The sequence below is a fragment of the Panthera onca genome, chromosome A2, assembly GCF_046562875.1.
Source record: "Panthera onca isolate mPanOnc1 chromosome A2, mPanOnc1 haplotype 2, whole genome shotgun sequence".
NCBI classification, from domain to species: Eukaryota; Metazoa; Chordata; class Mammalia; order Carnivora; family Felidae; genus Panthera; species Panthera onca.
The window spans coordinates 15,567,271-15,581,116 of NC_138340.1; the positions used below are offsets into that span (position 1 = coordinate 15,567,271).

The window sequence follows — 13,846 nt, forward strand, 5'->3', positions numbered from 1 at the left end:
GATAAACAGTGGGGGCCTTTGAAAGCTTTGGGCTGGGGTGTAGATCGGCAAAGCAGAGATTTTTCTGAATATCAGCATGCCATTATGGAGGTCGGCACGGGGCTCGGGAGTGGGGTTCTGAAAGGCCAGCTCCTGGAGTTGAAAAGCTGATGGAGAGAGAGAGAGAGAGAGAGCAATCTCAAGGGAGTAATCCACTGGATTTGGTGATGGTCCGTTCATGGGGAGGGACAGGCACCTCGCTTTGTTCATTGGCTTTTCTATGACTCGGTTTACTCTGTCTCTCGCCCTGACTCACTGGCGTGTTCTTACTTTGCAGGAGCCTGTGTGAAATGCAGCAAAGGGGTGTTCGGGGCCGGCCAGGCCTGCCAGGCCATGGGGAACCTCTACCACGATGCGTGCTTCACCTGTGCGGCCTGCAGTAAGTGTGGGGCACGTGGGGGGACAGGGACCGTGGGGACCAAGAAAGGGAGGACAGGGGAGAGCATCCTTCCTCGAGACACTTGACCCAGGCCTTCCACAGTGCCACAGAAAGGCAGGTCGGGGGGCCTCGGGAGCCCCCAGCACAGGGCCCATCGGAGGGAGGAGACGTGCCAACGACTGCCCGGGGCCGGCCTTGGAGAAGCGATGAGTGGGTTCCAAGCAATCTGTGATAACGTCGGGTTTGTAACGCCTGTCAGAGGTCTCAGAAGGGTTGGGGGGGAAAGCGTTGGGATCCGCCATCATCTGCCCCGTTGTCCGTCACCTCCCCCACCGTGGGACCAGCCCATCGAAAGTCCGTCAGTTACTCCAGTGGGAGGCGGGGCCCTTTTATAATTCTGGGACCCCACTCTTTGATTTGGAGGCTCCTCTGTGGGTGTGAAGTGTGAGCGTGTGCGTGAATGCCCGTGTGTGCACCAAGGTGTCAGTGCCTGTGAGCGCACACGCCTAAAGGGCTCTCCACTCCGTACACGCAAATTAGGAGACCAGGCCTGTGCTCAGCCCCGCGGACTGCTCATTGGGTTGATGGCAAGCGCAGTGGAAGATTCTAGCACATTCGCGATGTTTGCCAAGTCTGACCGGGTCAGGAGTTGTGCTTGTTTTATGGTCTCTACCGAAGGTTAATTTTGAGGAGGATTTTTTAGAAAACGCCCCGCTGATGTTCTCTGGTCCTGTGCTGAGGCTAGCGGCTATCAATGACAAGGAAACAGTACGATAAAGCCGGAGCGTCTGGGACAAAGGGGTCTTGTTATCTGGCCCAGTGGTTCTCAATCCTGGCTCTTCACTAGAATCCCCTAGGAGATTTTCTTTCTTTTTCTTTTTTTTAAAGTTTATTTATTTTTGAGAGAGAGAGAAAGAGAGCTAGCGAGCACACAGGGGAGGGGCAGGGAGAAAGGAGAGAGAATCCCAAAAAGGCTCCATGATGCCAGCCCAGAGCCTGATGGGGGGCTCAAACTCATGAACCGTGAGATCATGACCTGAACTAAGATCAAGAGTTGGACTGAGCCACCCAGGTGCCCCTCCCCTAGGGGCTTAAAAAATTTTTTTTTAATGTTTATTTGTTTTTGAGAGAAAGAGAGAAAGAGAATGAGCCAGGGAGGGGCAGAGAGAGGGGGAGACACAGAATCCAAAACAGGCTCCAGGCTCTGAGCTGTCAGCCCAGAGCCTGACGTGGGGCCCGAACCCATGAACTGTGAGACCGTGTCCTGAGCCGAGATCAAGAATCCGACACTTCACCGACTGAGGCACCCAGGCGCCCCTCCCCAGGGGATTTTAAAAGCCGGTGATGCACCAGTCCCATGCTGACCAGCAAAATCAGGAGCGCTGGGGGTGGAGTTTCTAGAATGGGCAAGAGTGCTCTTCCTGTCTCCTCAGGCGACTCCAGGGTGTGGTCAGGCCTGAGTGTCTGGATTAGTGCCAGCGGAGAAAGGAGGGGGAGAGATTTGCTCTTGGCTGGTTTGCGGCACCCTGAGAGCCTCCTGCTTCCCAGTCTAAAGTCAGCCAGCTGGGTACGGACCCGGCTCCCAGCCTGCCAAGCTGTGATGATGGCTAGGCATACGCCCGGGTTCGAAACCTCATACGTGCGTCCTCACTGCGATTTCCCATAAGACGCGTGCCGGAGAGGCCACGGTTCGTGCATTGATGAGTATTCCCCTTTGCGGGGAAAACGTGAAAGCCTTGGAGGTGAGTCGGAATTCTGCTGAGCATCCGCAGTGGAAATGTGGGCGTCGTCCGGGGATCGGTTTCCCTGGGCCCCTGGCTTCTTTGAGCCACACCACACCGTGTAAGTTGTAGAATCCTGGTTGGCGACCACGATTCTTGTCCCTAACGATGCAGACTGTGTCTGGGGGAGGATGCAATTGCCGGTCGCCCTGTGGAGGTTGGTTTCCCTTCTGCTGAAGCAAGTGTATTTCAGCACGTCTGATGGCCACGTAGCCGGCGTTCTCTGCGCTATCCCAGATGTAACGTCTTCCTGCTGCCCGCGTTAACTGATCAGTTAAATTAAATCCTTGGCCATGTGTTTGGGTCTTATCTGTACAAGAGTTGGGATCCTGCCTCTTGCTAAAAAAATTATCTTTGGGGCGCCTGAGTGACTCAGTCGGTTGAGCTTCCGACTTCGGCTCGGGTCATGATCTCGCGGTTCGTGGGTTCGAGCCCCGCGTCGGGCTCTGTGCTGACAGCTCGGAGCCTGGAGCCTGCTTCGGATTCTGTGCCTCCCTCTCTCTCTTTGCCAGTCCCCTGCTTGTGCACTCACTCACTCACTCTCTCTCTCTCTCAAAAATAAATAAACATAAAAAAAAATTATCTTTGCCTTTTGGCTCCTACAACTGGTTCTCAATATTTGCTGTTTTCTGGGGAAAAAAGAAAATATTAAGTGGAAGCTGTCTTTCATCTCAAGCAATTGCCATTTGAACAAAGAAAGGTTCTCGGGGGTCAGGGGTGGGCACCGAAAGTCAGTGGGTGCCACTCGTGGCTGCCTGACCACCTGTCGGTTCCATGACGGGTTGAATTTATCGTCAAATGATGGCAGGTGCAAACACTTCAGGCAAACACAGCTGGTTGGGGATTTTCTTGGTGTGGCCTCTAAGGCCCTTGTGGTCTGCTCTCTGGCTTAATGCTTCCCGTAATTTATCACAAACTGAACTCTCTTTTCTACTTCCTTCTCCCTGATCACACTGCCCCCTAGGTCTGCTCTCCCCACTCACTTCATACATGTAAGTTCTGTCCAGCCGTTAGAGCAGCCAGCTCAAAGGCTGCCTCTTCCAGGAAGTCTTCCCTGTTCCCCTAGCAGGAAGAAACCGTCCTCCCCCCAACCCCCCCTTGAACTTGAACTTGGCATGCCCTGCTTTCTGACTGATGCTGTCCTGTAGACTGTGAGGTCACTCTCTGTGACTTTGGAGCCGGCAGGCCAGGCCCTGGAACAGAGTCGCTGAAGAGGTGAGGACAGGACTCCTTCAGAAAGCGAGTGCCACACATTCCTGTTGGCCAAGGGCCTGCACGCTCCTGTGGTGTGTGAACACAGCTTCCCCCGCGCCCGCCGGGAGCGGTTGGAGACCCAGGCACGCGTCTGAGCGGCGTCTCTTGGGCACTAGAGGTGATTTGCCCTTGTGCAGTTGACTTATTGCTGCCCTGTGACTATTTTCAACAGCAGGAGGCACCTGGGTGCTCCGTGTCCTGGCCCTGCCGGTCCTCAGGTGCATCTCTGGGAACACCGGCCCCGCGCAGATGGCTCGGCTGGGGCCGGGCCGGTCCCCCCTGTCGCTGGTAGAAGAGAACATGGGGGCCCAGAGAGGGGAAGAGAATTTCTCAAGATGAAAGACCTACCAACAGAGCTGGCACGGGAATCCAGGGCTCCTGGATCTAATTAGCTTTGCATATCCCACTTTCTCTGGTCGGTTAGTGTATATGTTAGTGAGTATACAGGTGTGTGTTTTCTGTCTTCCCATTTCATTATGAAGATGATCTAGCTTGGGGCGCCTGGGTGGCTCATTTGGGTAAGCATCCCACTCTTTTTTTTTTTTAATTTTGAGAGAGACAGACATTGTGAGTGGGGGAGGGGCAGAGAGCGAGAGCGAGAGAGCGAGCGAGAGAGGGAGAATTCCAAGCAGGCTCCATACTGTCAGCACAGAGCCCGATGCGGGGCTTGAACTCACGAAACCGTGAGATCATGATCTGAAACTGAGTCGGACGCTTAACCGACTGAGCCACCCAGGCACTTGCGCCCCCCCCCAGAGAATTTCAAGGGCAGAGACCTGGGTGTGTGATTCTAGCACAGGTGTCTTTACTCGTATGTTTTCCCTTCCAGGTTTTGCCCAGAGGTATACCCGGCTTGTAGAGCTGTGATCATAGCATATAAGTCATGTTCCGTCCTTTGTGATCGAACATGCCGTGGACCCATCCGCGTCTCTGCAGTGTGGATCATGATGATTTTAACAGTCGCAGAGCAATTGGCTGCGTTGTGCCGTAGGTCTATGGCGCTCAGCTCGTGTGGGGTTTGCCGGTTGTTCTGCAGAGCCCGCCCCCTGCCTGCACCCCCTTTTTCCTCTGCTGAATTGTTTCCTTGGTGTCCTGCCCGGAAGCAAGCATTCAGGGTGTGGCGTGTGGACCTTTGTGTGGTCTGCTCAAGTCCCTCCTTTCTCAACTGCTCCTCTGGGGGCAGGGGGGGCCAGTGTGTGTGGTTGCCATGGAGATGTGGGGCGTCTCCCTTCTCCCCGCCTCGGGTCCTGCTCTCCAGTGGCTGTGCCCTCAGCTGGATGCCCCGAGAAAGCCATTGGCACAGCGTGGAGCAGGAGGAGGGTCAGCGCAAGGGGCAGGCCTGGCCTTGGCCAGCGGCCACGCCGTGTCTGACGCCGGGTGTCGAGTGGCCCGAGGAGAAGCTGGCGCCCGGCTGTGGCTGAGAGAGGTAGAATGAGGCGGAAGGAAAGGTGTGGGTCTGGACGTGTGGGTCAAGAGGGGCTCTCCAGAGTGGGGCTCTGGCACCTTCCAGAACAGACGGTGAGGGAGAAGGAAGGCAAGGCTCTGTGTCCTTGCTGCAGGCAGTTTTAGATCTAAAACGTCAGCTTTTGTTGTTCCAAGACTAGACAGCCCCCATCCTGGAGTCCAGGTGAAGCCTGTTGGCCATGTGCGTGTTCATGGCTGCTCTGATGTTTCCTCTGTACCAGCTGGGAATGAGCGATCAGATAGGAGATTCCATGCGTGTTCTCTCCCTCCCTGAGGCCCAGAGAACACGAGGGCCCGGGCCTGGGCGTGGGATGGGGGGCAGGTCCAGGTGGACGGAAACTGTTGCCCACATAGGCCTGGTCTCAGAGAAGGACCACTGCGAATCAACGGCGTCCACTCAGGGGACAGTGTTGGGATGTGCAAGTCACGGCCAGAACAGGTGGCTTTCAGTGCCATACCTAGTTCTCCTACCCTGGGGGGGGGGGGGGGGCGGCGTGCACGGTGACCTGCCCGTCACGCCTCAGGGAAAGCACACCGTAAAGTGAGGACCATATGCCGTTGCCCGTCCCACCTTCCAAAAACCAAACCCTGGTGGAGGTTAAAGATTGCGAGTGAATTTCATAGTGAACTCTTACCCCTTTAGACCCAGTCATGGGAGTCTGAGTTACGAAAAATCTGTATCTAGAAATCTAAAAAAAAGTACCTCGTCATTACCGCAGGTAAGGAAAACAGCCAGAATTAAGGCCAGCATCGTGGAACGGGGGTTCTTGAGTAAGTCAGTGGTTGGTGATTGGTGGTCCATCATCCAGGAGGTTCTAGAATTGGGAGGGTGCTCATCAGCTATTTTGTTTTCTTAGGAAGTTTAAATGCTGCCTCTGAGATCATGGGTACTTTCTTTTTTTGATGTGTTCATATTTATTTTTGGGAGAGAGAGAGAGCCCGAGTGGCAGAGGGCAGACAGAGAGCAGACAGAGAGGAAGACAGAGGATCCAAAACAGGCTCTGTGCTGATAGCACAGAGCCCGACGTGGGGCTCGAACTCACGCTGTGAGATCATGACCTGAGCCAAAGTCGGACGCTCAACCGACTGAGCCACCCAGGCGCCCCATGTTTCCTTTTTTCGTTGACTTTGTATGCAACCTCATCCACCCAGCGTTTGAAAACGCTCACAGATTCTGAAATAGCGGAGCCAGCACGAGGGAGGTCTTGCTTTAATTCACAGCTGGACTGCTTCCTTAAACCAGTAATCACAATATTTATAAGTAGCTTGTAGATGAGCTGCCCAGCTTGCTGTTGACCTGCCCCCACACCAAGCCTTCCACCCACGGGAGCTCGCTAAATCTGGAACAGTCCAGTGAGTTCAGCATTATTGTCGGCCTCCTTTTACAGGCAGGCAGACAGGGGCTTGGGAGTGCAGCTTGCTTGTGGCTGGTGACCTCGCTGTTAAGTAGCGTGCTCCGCGCCCGAGCCCAGGACCGAGTGGACCCACAGCCTTTGCTCCCGCCACCGCGTTAGTGTCAGATTACCCTTGCTCGGAGAGAACGCGTGTCAGAGACAGGACGCTGGCCGCGCACTGCACTCTTGTGTTGGGGCTGTGCGGTGGCAGAAGCTGGGTTTTCAGAGATTCTCTGGTTGTGAACGCAGGAGAACAGCCTGAGGCTTGGAAGAGGGGAGATACGAGAGACCTGGATTAAAGGCTTTGATGCCTGAATTTCTGAGCTGTTGGCTCACGCCAGTGTTTCTTGCCACATTCAGCAGTTGTGAGTAAGCCGCATGAGTCAGCTGCATCCAAGGAAAACGCCGGGGATCAAGAATGTGAGAAAGGAAGAGTAGGCACGGGCTCAAGGAAGCCAGTGGGCGAGGAAGAAATCAGGAAGCAACCAAAATAGACGAGCCGGGCAAAGGGCTGTGTGGGTCGGCAGAGGGCAGAGGGGCAACATCGACTTGGTGCGTTGTTACAAGGGTCTCTCGTGTTCGTCTCTAGCAAAGCCGGTTGTGCCGAGGCCCCTGACTCGGGGCCAGACTTGGTTTCCCAGATCAGACTTTGTGGGTCCAGAGGCCGTGAGGTCCCTGACAGTGGGAAACATCAGATTCTTCATGCCTGTGACATTAATTAGCAGGGTCTGGGGTATTGGAGCCCTGTACTGTAGGGGGTGACTCCTGCGTAACCCACGCCTACTTGTAACACGTACGTTCCAGGTGCGTGACAGCACACACACACGGTTTGGGTGGGTGTTCTGGTACGTGGGGGGGGCACCGCGCCCTAATTAGCATGAAGACATTGTACCCGGTGCCTCATCTCTGAGCCAGAATTCTGGGTTTGGGGAATAAGGTCTTTTTTGGAGGTCTGAACTTTACCCTGGCACCATAGACGCTACTTGGGTCTCTTTGGCTCTCTTGCCAAGAGTGTCTGTTCTTTGCTTTCTTAAATGTTCTGTCTCTCAAATATTCTCTTAAATTTCTGTCCCCAACCCTGGCCCCGTGGTGGTGCATTCAGTGTGTCGGCTGGACTGGGCCACAGGTGCCCGGGCGTTTGGTCAAACGTTATTCTGAATGTGTCTGTGAGGATGTTTCTGGAGGAGAGTAACAATTGGTAGGCCGAGTGAGTGAAGCAGATTTTTTTTTTCCCCCCCTGACACGGGTGGTCCTTGCCCAATCAGTTGAAGGCCCGCACGGAACCAGAAAAGCTGACCTTCCCACAAGTAAGGGATTTCTTCGTGCCTGACTGCCTTGAGCAGGGACATCCATTTTCCCTGCTTTCGGACGGGAATGACACCATCAGCTCTTCCAGGGCCTGTGGCTTGCCTACTGCTGATCTTGGTGCCCTTGTCAGCCTCCATAATCATGTGACCCAGTTCCTTTTTTTTTTAATTTTTTTAAATGTTTATTCATATTTGAGAGAGAGAGAGAGAGAGAGAGAGAGAGAGAGACCAAAACAGAGCATGAGCAGGAAAGGGGCAGAGAGAGAGAGGGCGACACAGAATCCGAGGCAGGCTCCAGGCTCTGAGCTGTCAGCACAGAGCCCGATGTGGGGATCAAACTCACGAACCACGAGATCATGACCTGAGCCGAAGTCAGACACTTAACCGACCGAGCCACCCAGACACCCCTGAACCAATTCCTTTTAATAAATCTCTCTGTTTCTGTCTGTACATATACACATGGGTGTGCATACACGTGTGCACACCTACACATGCATGTGCACACATATGCATATACCCTCCAGGTTCCATGCCTCTGCAGACCCCTGGCTAATAAGGACCCTTTTGTATTTCTTCTGCATTGTCGTCCCTTCCCTCCCTACTTCCTCCCTCCTTTGTGTCCCCTCACTGACGATTTCTTTGCACCCACAGCCTCCATCATGGAGCCCATGGGGCTTCTATGCTCCTGTACGATGCGGACCCCTGACTGCACCTGCACGGATCCTGCTTCCGAGGCCTGTGTGCATGTGCATGATGGACATCCTGGGGGATCTGCCACAGTCACCCGGGAATGTGTCTGTGGTCCTCAAGTTTGTCTCACCTTCCTTTGGCCTCTAGCTCCCTATTTCCTGAACTCTAGATTCGAAGCATCCACTGTGGCAGCCAATGGCCACACGTGACTTTTGAGCACTTGAAATGTGGCCAGTGTGACTGAGGAATCGAATATTGTATTTTATTTTGTTTTCTCTTGATAAAATTTTTAATGTTTATTTACTTTTGAGAGAGAGAGAGAGAGAGAGAGGCCGAGTGCAAGGGGCGGGGAGGGGCAGAGAGAGAGGGAGACACAGAATCTGAAGCAGGCTTCACCAGCGCGGGGCTTGAACTCCCGGAGCCTGAGATCATGACCTGAGCTCAAGTCGGACACTTAACCCACTGAGCCACCCAGGCGCCCCTACGTCATTTTTTGTTTTAATTGAAGTTTTAAATGTAAATAGCCACATGTGGCCAGTGGCTACCATATCGCACAGTGCAGGTAAAGTCTCTCATTCCTAAACCTTATTAATTCCCTTATGGATATGAGATGATCAGTGAAGCTTATTATGTTTCGTACTTTATACATCGCAAAGGTAATATAGTCACACGGAAAAAGAAAACACATACGGGAGAAGAAAATTACCTATCGCCAAATACCGAAACAAGACCAAAACACGTCTGCCGTGCCCGCAGAGCTGTGCCCGAGCTCGTTGCTGTCTCCCTGTGTTCACTCTGCTGCCCTGCGTTTTCCATTTAGAAGTATATACATCCTATGCCTTCTTCCTCATTGTTCTGCGTGCTGCATAAGATCCTGTTGCCTTTGATGAGTCAAAATCAGCACAGCCTTCCTGCCCGTTGAGTTTAAAGGGGAGGAGAACCCTCACCACGTGGCTGCCAGACTCTGTTCCGAGAAGGCACCAAGGCTGGGTGGCGATCCCGTGGCCGGGTTTTCAAGGACCGGATGCACCTCCGGGGCACTGACCGGCCTGGGAGTCCGGCAGGTGCGGTGCGGGAGCAGAGGGTGCAGGCTTCCCTGTGATCAGGGCAGTGGGGACAGCTGTGCCCAAGCAGAGCAGCACAGCCACCATTGTCGGGTTGAACGATGCCAGCAGGGTCCCGGGAGGCCCCATTTGGGGAAGACCCTTCTGGTTCTTATGTGGATCCCTGCTGATCCCTCCCGACTGTCTTGGGTCCTGTTCGCTGGCCTGCCATCTCCATCCACACAGCCGGCCTTTGAGCACAGCTTTGTGGGGACCACTCCCCGGCTCGGAGGCCTCTGCCACTTCTTGCCTTAACGGCACAGTCCAGTTCCTTCGCTTAGCATTGAACCCAGCTCCGACTCCTTGCCTGTCTTCCGTCTCGCCGCTGCCTCCTCCACCCGCCATCCCGCAGAGCCTCCTGGCCCCACGGAACACGCCTGCCCTTCCTGGTGCCCGTCACCCTCGCCTTTCCTCCCCACCTTGGTGAATGCCGCTCTCCAAGGTGCTGTCCTCCTGTGTTTAATTTTTCGAGGAATTGTTTCGCAAAGTGGCTGCAGCATTTTCCATTCCTACCAGCAGTGTGTGAGGTTTCAGCATCCCCACATCCCTGCCAACACTTGTGATTATCTGACCCTTTGATTCTTAACCATCCTAATGTGAAGTTGAATCTCAGTGCGGTTTGGTTTGCGTTTTCCTGACTAATGATGTTGAGTACCTTTCTTTAAAACATTTATGTTTTGGGAGAGTGCAGGTAGAGGAGGGGCAGAGAGGGGGGGGGACAGAGGATCTGAAGCAGGCTCTGTGCTGACAGCAGCGAGCTGGTGCGGGGCTCGAGCTCACAATCCGTGAGATCATGACCTGAGCCCAAGTCAGACGCTCAACTGAGCCACCCAGGTGCCCTGATCTTTTCATGGACTGATTTGCATGTCTTATTTGGAGAAATGTCTGTTCAGATCCTTTACCCATTTTTTCATTGGGTTTTTAATCCCTTTATTTTTGAGTTTTGATAGATTTTATATGTGTTGCATATGAGTCTCCAGTATATGATTTGTAAATATTTTCTCTCCTTCTATGCACTGTCATTTCCCTTTCTTGATGTTCTTATTTGCAGCACAAAAGTTTTAAATTTTGATGCAGTCTAATTTATCTATTTTTTTTCTTTTGTTTCTTGTGTTTTTGGTGCTTTGTATAAGAAAACAGTGCCCAACCCAAGGTCATGAAGACTCATGCCCATATTTTCTTCTGAATGTTATAGTCTTAGCTCTTAAGTTGAAGTCTTTAATCTATTTTGAGTTGGTTTTTATATGGTTTGAGGTAGGGGTTCCACTTCATTCTTTTGCACATGGATATGAAGTGTTCCCAGCATTGTTTGTTGAAGAGACTACTATTGGGACATCGGGGTGACTCAGTCGGTTAAGCATCTGATTCTTGGTTTCAGCTTACGTCATGATCTCACAGTCCCATGAGATCAGTGCACAGCCTGCGTGGGGTTCTCTCTCTCCTCTGTCTCTCTGCCCCTCCCCACTTGTGTGCCCACCCTCGCGCTCTCTCTCTCAAAATAAATAAACATGAAAAAACAAAGAAAAAGAAAAGACTACTCTTTCTCCATTGGATTGTCTTGGCAAATGTGTCCAAAATGAATTGACCCTAAAAGTAAGGGTTAGTTTCTGGTCCCTCAATTGTTTTTTTTCCATTGCTCTAGTCAATTATCTTTGAAAGCGATTTAACTAATAAGAAAAAAATCTCATTTATCCATGCAGTTGTTGCTATTTCTGGTCTTTTTCATTTCTTGTTTAGATCCAGATTTTCATCTGGTTCCATTTTCCTTCTGCTTAAAGGCCTTCAGCTTTTTTTTTTTTTTAATAGTGCAGATCTGCTGGTAATGAATCCTTTCAGCTTTTGTATGTCTGAATTCATCTTTATTTCATTTTTGAGTTTCAAGAACATTTTTTCTGGGGCTAGAGAATTCTAGGTTGATAATTTTTTCTTCTACTTCTTTAAAGATATTGTTCGAGGGGCGCCTGGGTGGCTCAGTCGGTTAAGCTCAGGTCATAATCTCACGGTCCGTGAGTTCGAGCCCCCCATCGGGCTCTGTGATGGCAGCTCGGAGCCTGGAGCCTGCTTCGAGTTCTGTGTCTCCCTCTCTTTCTGCCCCTCCCCTGCTGATGCTCTGTCTGTCTCTCTCTCAAAAATAAATAAACATTAAAAAAAATTTTTTTTTAATTTCTAAAGATATTGTTCCATGAGGCACCTAGGTGCTCAGTTGGTTAAGCGGCCCACTTCAGCTCAGGTCATGATCTCATGGTTCATGAGTTTGAGCCTCACATCGGGCTCTGTGCTGACAGCTCGGAGCCTGGAGCCTACTTCAGATTCTGTGTCTCCCTCTCTGTCTGCTCCTCCCCCGCTCACACTCTGTCTCTCTCTCAAAGATGAATAAACATTTTAAAAAAATAAAATAAAGATATTGTTTCATTGTTTTCATCAGAAATCCGATGTCCACTTTATCTCTGTTTCTCTATAGGTAACATATCTTCTTTCTCTGTCTGCTTTTAAGTTTTCTGCCATTGATTTTGAGAAATTTGATCATGATGTCTCTTGGTGTCTTTTGTATGTTTCCCATGTTTGGGGTTTGTTGAGCTTTTTGGATGTGTGAGTTTATAGTCTTTGCCAAATCCGGAACATTTCTGGTCGGTGCTTCTTCACGTTTTTCTGCCGCGCCTTCCCCCTGCCCTCTCCTCTCCTTCAGGGACTATGTTACCCCTTTTGACGACTCTTTGTTAAATTTAATAAATTGGTCTGTAAATTAAATCTTAATTAAGGTTGTCTCACAACTCCCTTATGTTCTTCTTGTTCTTAAAATTCTTTTACGTTTTGAGGAAGAATGTTTCATTCTCAAACGAATGTTTCATTTTGGCCATTGAGCAGCCAGTTTTTATTATTATTAAGTCTTTAGATCCACTTATCTTTTCCCTTGTAGTGTGCAGTGTCCTAATCCCATCCAAAGTGTTTTTCATCTCCGATACTTTAGTTTTCATCTTTGGCCACTCAATTTGGGCATTTTTAAAGATTTTCCATGTCGCTATTTAACTTTTTGGACATATGAAATATGGTAACGATAACTTGTGTCTCTTTTTCTAGTGACTCGAAGATCTGTGTCTGATCTGCCTTGATTTCCATAGATTGACTGTTTTCTTAATTACGGGTTGTCTGTCTTGCCTTTCTGTGTGCCTGGTAATCTTTGACTGGATGCCAGACATTGTGAATTTCACCTTGTTGAGTCCTGGGTATTTTTGTATTCCTTTGAATCTTCTTGAGCTTTTCAGGGATGTAGGTAAGTTATCTGGAGACAACGATGTTTCTGGAGCAGAGGGCTCCAGGGCAAAACCTTCTTGAGCATTTCACTCAATACCCAGTACTCACGGATTACGAGTTTTCCCACTCTGGCTGGTGGGAATAGGCACTGTTTTCGGCCCTTGTGGGTGACTTTCTCCCCCGGGCTTGGTTAGTTTCTTCACAGGCATGTGCTGATCCAAGACCTGCTGAATACTCAAAGGAGACCCTCTGCAGGTCTCCAGGATTTTTTTCTCTGTACAGCGTTCTCTGATCCAGATGATCATTGTCTGGAATAGTAGGAATGGAAGACAAAAGAGAGATGGGTTTGTAAAACTGTAAGGAAAAAAAAAAAAAAAGACTTGGGAGCAGCCAGTGAGAAGAGAATTGGGTTGTGGAGCGGGTCTACTCGTAGCGTGGTCTCCGACAGTGTGGTCAGTAAGGCGAGAAGCGCAGAAATTGTGACCCTTTAGAAACGTTTGCAACAATTTGACGGAGTAGATTGGAGCCTGGCTTTGATGTTTCATTTTCCCACACTGTTGTATTTTCCAAGAAAAGAAGTCTGACAGATGGAAATGAAAAACAAAACAAAAACCTGGCCCTTTACCGCAGGTAGACTGAGAAAGAAGGGGCGACCCGGAGGGTTTGGGCAGAGAGAGATGGGGGCGGATGAGATTTTTAGCTCATGTAGGTTTCCGGTGAGGAAACTGAAGGTCTTGATGGGATCCTGGCAACAGTGACTTCCGCTAAACACTTAGTATGAGCCAGCACCTCATTGGGCTCCCTACTGCGAACCCCCTGCTTTCTCCCTCTCCACAGCACCCTCTACCAAGGAACCCCCAGGGTCAGGTGACCGGCCAACCTCTGGTTTCTGGGAAAGTGGCAAAGCCAAGGACCCTCTCCTGTGTGCTTTTCTGTTTTCCACCTTCTTCCCGGTTCCTCGGCCCCCTGAGGCTGCGCGAGCCTAGGAAATCCAGGTTGATCGGTTCATTTGCACTGAACCAATTTGATTGGCTTTTCACTTGGTTGGTATTAGGAGTTCATTAAGGGTTAACCTGTTCTGGACGAAGCTGTTTGAAGAAGCAGATCGGGGAGAATTTTGTGCGATAAAGCAAAAATGTTCCCTAGCTGCCCTGGTCACAAGTGGCCACTGGCTACTTGAAAC

General features: G+C 50.9%; 1 protein-coding gene across 3 annotated transcripts in view; it reads left to right on the top strand.

Moving 5' to 3' along the window:
• Nucleotides 1-13,846, top strand: part of LIMD1 (LIM domain containing 1) — a 68,060-nt gene that overhangs the window by 31,647 nt on the left and 22,567 nt on the right. For all 3 annotated transcript variants that reach the window (XR_009609614.3, XM_060630803.3, XM_060630804.3), the window contains exon 2: nt 317-418. Coding sequence is in view for 2 of the 3 variants with exons in the window: in XM_060630803.3 (XP_060486786.3) it covers nt 317-418 (102 nt within the window). In the remaining variant the exon portion in view is untranslated. The remainder of the gene's footprint in view (nt 1-316; nt 419-13,846) is intronic.